This window comes from Elephantulus edwardii, unplaced genomic scaffold (genome assembly GCF_000299155.1).
Source record: "Elephantulus edwardii isolate Elephantulus edwardi_28Jun2011 unplaced genomic scaffold, EleEdw1.0 scaffold00064, whole genome shotgun sequence".
Classification (NCBI taxonomy): domain Eukaryota; kingdom Metazoa; phylum Chordata; class Mammalia; order Macroscelidea; family Macroscelididae; genus Elephantulus; species Elephantulus edwardii.
In genome coordinates this window covers 12,936,423-12,943,174 of record NW_006399814.1, presented here as the reverse complement: position 1 = coordinate 12,943,174, position 6,752 = coordinate 12,936,423, and the positions used below count along the sequence as shown (strand labels likewise).

The 6,752-nt window shown below is 36.0% G+C and overlaps 1 protein-coding gene across 1 annotated transcript in view; it reads right to left on the bottom strand.

The window, feature by feature from the left end:
* Positions 1-1,268: 1,268 nt before the first annotated feature.
* The window catches only part of LOC102858351 (chromosome unknown open reading frame, human C5orf15), a 10,706-nt gene continuing 5,222 nt past the window's right edge, over positions 1,269-6,752 (bottom strand). The window contains exons 2-3 of the mRNA XM_006888070.1: positions 3,243-3,748; positions 1,269-1,400 (exon numbers count right to left, since the gene is read on the bottom strand). Of these exons, the coding sequence (XP_006888132.1) occupies positions 1,269-1,400; positions 3,243-3,748 (638 nt within the window). The remainder of the gene's footprint in view (positions 1,401-3,242; positions 3,749-6,752) is intronic.

Below are 6,752 nucleotides of genomic sequence, written 5' to 3'. Positions count from 1 at the left end.
ATTTCAGATATGAAAACAATTGCTGCAATAAGACAGTTCAGGTGTATTTCCATTGTGCTTCCTTTCCTAATCAGGACCATTAGTTGTCCACCTGGGAGAAACCATGGACTGTCCTGCTTCTTCCATCTCTATACTAAGTACATACCCATTCACTGACTTTCCTAGGCTTTGCAGGTGGGTGTTTAAAGACTATTAGAGGTTATGTCTTCTAAAAAGTTGCACAATGACACTTGTAAATCAAATATGGTTCAAATTATGTATTTACAGATTAATTCTTTATGCTAGAAAGATAGTAAAAAATAAAATACAGCAAATAATTTCCAGTCATTGTAAATAAACAAGGAAAGTAAAAAAATACAGGGAGAGAAAAGGTCAGTGTACATATACAGCATTTATGTATACAAACAACTTCATTCAGGTATCGTTATAATTTGAAAAACCTAGATGCTATATTATTTTAAGAGATAATGGCTCATAAGATTTATTCAAACTTACTATAAAATAATAAACAAAGTGAACAGTCTCTTATCATTTTGAACTCTGCCCCTTGCATGAAGGCTTGGAGAAATCCATGCTATAATCAATTGCTACCTAGCTAGATGCAATTGTATTGCATCTTTACTATTTTACCACAATTTCTACCTCTAAGTTAAATTCAGTAACCAAACAAAAAATATCCCTATAACATTAATCTATGCCCACTGCAAGTTGCAAAATATCTACTGCCAGAATTTCTAGACACATTTAATGTGTCACATACATATATGGTCATTTTGAGCAGTATCATTATCTTAAATTATGTTTAAATTATCCAAAAATAATCAGAGCTGCTTTCCTGAAAGGAAAAAAAAAAAGGTACTTAAATGTAAAATACTAACACACATAGCCTTGTACATGATAGCTGGGAGAACAAACTAAGTGTGCCTAAACACAGTATTTGGACAGTGGAGAGAGAATCTGAGTTAGCAGTATCAAATATGTTAGATTTTAGTTCAAGTTTGGGAAAGAAAAAGAAACTAACCAAGTAAATATAAGGGAATACCCCACTCCACATTTTGAACACTTGATTGAATTCAGCTCTCAAAAGTACAGATAAAAAATGATATACCCCTTGTTTGTGAAATTTAATTTCCAAAGCACCAACGCAAAATAAAGAGAGACCCACCTCCCATTTAAGTACCAATTATCTATGGCAAACATCTGCACAATATTATATAAAAAGTCAAGCAAATAAAATTACATACTATGCAATCTCAGATCACAGTGCTTTAAAAAATATAATCATTGGTAATCTTCAGAGAAGGCATTGCTTCACTAACATTTTGGTCAAGGCGATGATATTCCACTGATTTGGAACAAAGACCATCACGCCATTTCCTGCTTTGAACCAGAAGGAAAATCTAGAATAAAACAAAATTAATTAGATATGCAAAAGAGAAAATTAAGGATATGGTAAAATTCAAATATCTCTCTCCTATATGCCTAAATATCAACAAAAAGGCTATTTTCCTTTTCTTCTTATAAATATGATTCAACAGTGCTTCTCAAATTTTAATACATCTAAGAAGGACCCATTAAAGACTCAGATTTCTGGGCTTTATTTTTTTAAGGTGGTATTAGCAAGTTTTGGTGAAGCCCAGGAATCTGCTTGTTAACTAGTACCTTAGGTGAAAGATGGTTCAGCCCTAAACACTGGGATAAAATATCTAGCATTCAAAATTTGGTCCACTGACAAATATTTACAAAGAGATACTGAGCTACAAAACACCAGTGGGGTTTATTTGTCTACTTGTTTTTCTTTTTTAACTTAAAACCACAGACATCATAAGCACTAGTTCTCAAAAGCAGGAGACATTTTTAAATTACTGACCCCAGTTTTGTCATTTCTCAGGTACAAAAGGAAAATCAAGGCACAAACTGAGATTTTTTTTTTACCAATAAACTTTAAAAAGTAAACTCATCATGGAGTTGTACAATTTGATGGGGGGAGGGATGTGAGGGAAATTGGAAGAATTTGTTCTGGAAAACAAAGTATTCAAATTTTGTAAATAAACTCATACAATAAAAAAAGGAAACTGTATAATTACGTATTCTGAAATGCTTAAATATTCTAGGCTAGGTATCAGCATTAGATCACCATCCAATCTTATTCACGCATTATTTACTTAATGTAAGCCAACATCCTTTTGTCATTTAAAACAGAAGAATTTTAAATATTCCAATGCAGAAATGTTCATCCCAAATTATTTCTGAGCCCAAAACTGTAAAAAATCTAAATCTTACAATATGGAAAATGTTCAATATCTCTTAAGTAAAAAGAACAAAAAATGTCATGTAAGTTCAAATCCATTAAAGTCCATAATATCTACATTTTTGTGTATAATATATGTATACATACAAGACTAGAAATACACAAAAATGTTAATGTCCAGCACTAAATGATCATTTAAATACATTATTGCTTTAATTTTTAAATTCCCTAAAATAGACTGGTTTCATAAATGCAAAAGTATTTAAAAAATAATTCAGCTCAATGTTTAATGAATGAAAATAAAAAAAACTATTAATATTTCTCCACATGTACACCCACCAAAATAGCAATACTAAATTAAGATACAAAACCATAAATAAAAATAACCAGATTTTGCTTTTGTTAATTAAGAAATAATATGAACTGGGAAAAGGAGCTCTGGCAGCCTAGTGGTAGAAGATATGCTACAACCTCAAAGGCATGCAGTTTGAATCCACCAGCTGCTCCACAGGAGAAGGACAGGCAGTCTCTTCTGTGCAATTTACAACCTCTGAAAACTTGCGGGAAAGTCAGCTACATATGGGTTGATTCCAACTTGATGGCAACCAACACAATGGTACAACCAGAATAGAGTGAATGCGAATGACACATTGTGAAATATGCAACCAACCTCATTCACTAAAATGTAAATATCATCATCAATAATTAGGGTGGATATTGTTAAATGAAAATGTAATTTGCTATCTGAACTTGTACCTTAATTACAGTAATTTAAAAAAAATCAATCTACTTCTATTCTTAGATGGCTAAGGAGTCAAAACATTCTTTGTTAAAATATTTCACTCGTTTATGAGTGATTAAACAGTTCAATAATTTACTGTCAATTTAAATGTGAGTAAAAAAGAAAAATATGCATCTTCAAAAGCATTAATAAGAAATATGACTGAGATAATAAAGACAAGCTAAAGGGGTTGAAAAATCCCCAACATACCTTTCTTTTGTTGTGATATGTAATGTAAACAATAGCAATACAAAAAGCAAAAATAAGAAGATGAAAAAAGAAATGGCCATCTTCCTCTTCTATGTCTGAGGATGGGGCCTTAAAGGATTTCACGGACTGTTCGATTTCCATGTAACCCCTGTTTTCTTCCAAGGTCTCCTCTGACTCCTCATCTCTAGGGTTGGTGGTCCAGTCATAATCTCCATAATCTCCATTGTCCTGAGTGTCTTTGGCTGTGGCTGGAGAACTATTCAGTGTGAAAAGAACCTCCTCCTCTATGTTAGAATCCTCATTATTATCAGCTTCCTCCTGGGGCAGAGAAGTAGTAGGAGAGAGATGAGGAGCCCCAGCTGGCCCTCTAGTTTTCTCAGTACTAGTTATGGGAGGGAGGGTAGTACTGAGCTGAGAAGCAGAAGTATTGGTTTGGTTTTCACTGAATACAGAACTCATATTTGGAGCAGAAACAGTTTCACTCGGTGAATTAGGCAGTGATGAAGCTGAAATAAAATAATAAAGAAAAATCCATTAAAATCTCCACTTTTCTACAAAGCTAAAAAAAAAGAAGAGAAAAGCCTATTTTCCTGGATTTTTCACAGACACAGCATTAAGCACTTTTCTCCTATATTTGTGGGGGTGGGGGAGGGGAGGGGTGTAAGCTTTCCAGTGTGTTGGAAGCAGAAGTTTGCCTTACAGAGCAAATCCCTTTCCACAATCTACTCACATTTAGTTTTGCAACACTGAACAATGACTACAATCCCCTCACTGTAACCACTTTGCATTCACCTCTGCCCTGGGCTCCCTATTTCCATGACTCCTTTTTTTTCCAGTCCTTCCCACTTGTGGGCTCTGTATTTGGGCAAAAGTTGCCATTTTGGTCTCATAAAGTTAATTATACTGGGGAGTATTTTCTCCCTGGTGTTACCATTCACTTACAGGCCTGTCTATTGCTTGGCTAAAAGTTGATCCTTGGGATAGGTTCAGTTCCAGACTTGAAGGGTGTCTAATTTTGAGAACTAGTTCATTAGCTTCAACAGTCAGCAGTTATAATTCTTCCTAGTCAATTATTAATCAGGTAACAAATACTTTACTAGAATTTACATTTTCCCAAGACTCTCAGATGATGTAGATTCTGATTCAGTATAAACCAAGCAAACCAAGTGCCTTCAGTTCTCATGCTGAACCTCCACTGAGATTCTAAGGTTGTCAATCTCGATGAGAGGAGATGGCCCATCTTTCTGCTGCACAGGGGCTGTGAGATTCAAACCACTGATCTTTCAATCAGCATTCCCAATGCACTATGACACTAGGGCTCTTTCTGATTCAGTGTATCTGGTTGGAAATGCAAAAATCCCCAGGAGGGGGATGAACTGGAATCAACTGGTTCAAAGTCTTGGTTCAACCCACTCTGCATGTCTGGGTTTTGTGGGAGGGTTTTTTTTCTTTGGGGGGGGGTGTTTGTTGTTGGTTTGGGGTTTGTTTGTTTGTTTGTTTGTTTGTTTTATTTTGAGGGGTGCTGACCAGGGTAGAGCTGGGTCCTTGACGTGAGGACAGAGCCAGGGACTGGCATGTGAGGCAGGAGGGCCTACCCTGAATCCCAAGAGAGGGACTGGGAGGATCTACAGTGTTTCAGAGAGCACCTTAGTGTCAGCCCCGCCCAGGGGTCCACTGGGCAGGAGGTGGAGTCAATGTGCATAGTTTACTAAAGGGAAAATTATTTACAAAAGCAAACCTATATACCGAAATTTCAGAAAAATACCTGTCGGAATTTAATACTATCAAATTAATACGGATACTAGAAGCATTTGCTGCAGAAGGTCAAGGTCTGCAGCCTTCAATATGGATTGCATCTCAACAAGAAGAAAGCAAAGATCCTCATCACTGGATGTAGAAAAGACTGAGGTTGTTAATTTCATTTTGCTCAGACTCACAATCAACACTTTTGGCACCAGCAGCCAGGAAATCAAAAAACATGTTGCACTGGGGAAATCTGTTGTCAAGGACTTCTCCAGAATACTAAAGAGAAACAACGTCAGTCTAGCAATTAAGGTCTTCTCAATTGCTTGTTATGCTTCTGAGAGCTGGACAATGACTAAGGATGACAGAAGAATCGATGCCTTCGAGTTGTCATCCTGAAGAAGGCACACAACTTCTCTGCTAGGAGAACAGGTCTGTCCTGAAGAGGGTGGAACCATGTTGCTCTTTGGAGGCAAGATTTTGAAGCTCTGTCACAAAAATTTTAGGCATGCCGCCAGGAGAGTCTATTCTTTGGAGAATATCATGTTTGGAAGGATAGAGGGTGAGCACAGGAGAGGAAAATCTAGGATGAGACAGATTGACACAGTGACTGTCACTGTGTGTCAGAGACAGTGAGGTTGGCTCAGAATAGGGCAAAGTCCAGAGCTATTGTTAAAAAGGTCATTGTAAGGGGTAGTCTCCTCCATAGCACATAAAACACCACCACCAGATATTAATGTAAGAATTTCAAGGGTTCATACTTTTAAAAAATATGAACTCTGTCACATAAGATGTAAATATACCTGGATGATATTTTAAAATCTATCAAAGTAAAATATCCCATAGGTATAATTTTTTTTTTTATTTTTTAGGTATAATTTTAACACAAGTCATTACAGGGCTTTCACAGTGTGCAGTTAACAAATTAGCAACTCTGCTTACATGAACACATTCTGGTTTCTGTATCATAGATGGCATCTATTCGATGTAGAAAAAAAAAAAAGAAATAGGTGATCTCAATTAAAATAAAACGTCTCCCAGAAAATATTTCAGTAAATCAGCAAAACTCTCTTAAAACATTTCCAAGAGTTAGTTCTTCAAATTTTTCTAACTGTGAATTTCAAGCTGGGTTTAAAAAAGAGGCCATGGCATCAGGGATATCATTGCTGATGTCAGATGGATCCTGGCTGAAAGCAGAAAATACCAGAAGAATGCCTATTTGTGCTTTATTGACTATACAAAAGCATTTGACTGTGTGAACCAGAACAAACTTTGGTTAATATTGAAAAAGAATGGGAATTCCAGAACACTTAATTGTACTCATATAAAACCTATACATAAACCAAGAAGCTGTTGTCCAAACAGAGCAAGGGCACTGTATGATTTTTTGGTTTTGTTTTGATTTTTTTAAATTAATTTTAATGAAAATTTACAGAGACTTTAGATTTCCATTCATTCACTGTTGCACTCTTCTCCCTGTCCACCCCTCCCCACCCCAGTACACTCTTCTCTTTGAAAAGTAAAAGAAAAATTCTTTCATCATTTTACAGTTCCTCTCCTCAGGTCCACTCTACTGTGCATCCTTCACTCTGTACTCCTGTCACAACAAAAATACCTACTCATATGTCCCTTTTAAATAGTTTTCTCCCTCATCTGTTTCAATGCAGTATACATTACTGAACCCATCTTCCTCAGTATCCCCCCAACCCTGAGGTCAGTCCTGTTTTACAACAGTGGCACCATCAAGTATTTGTCCTTTTGTGACTG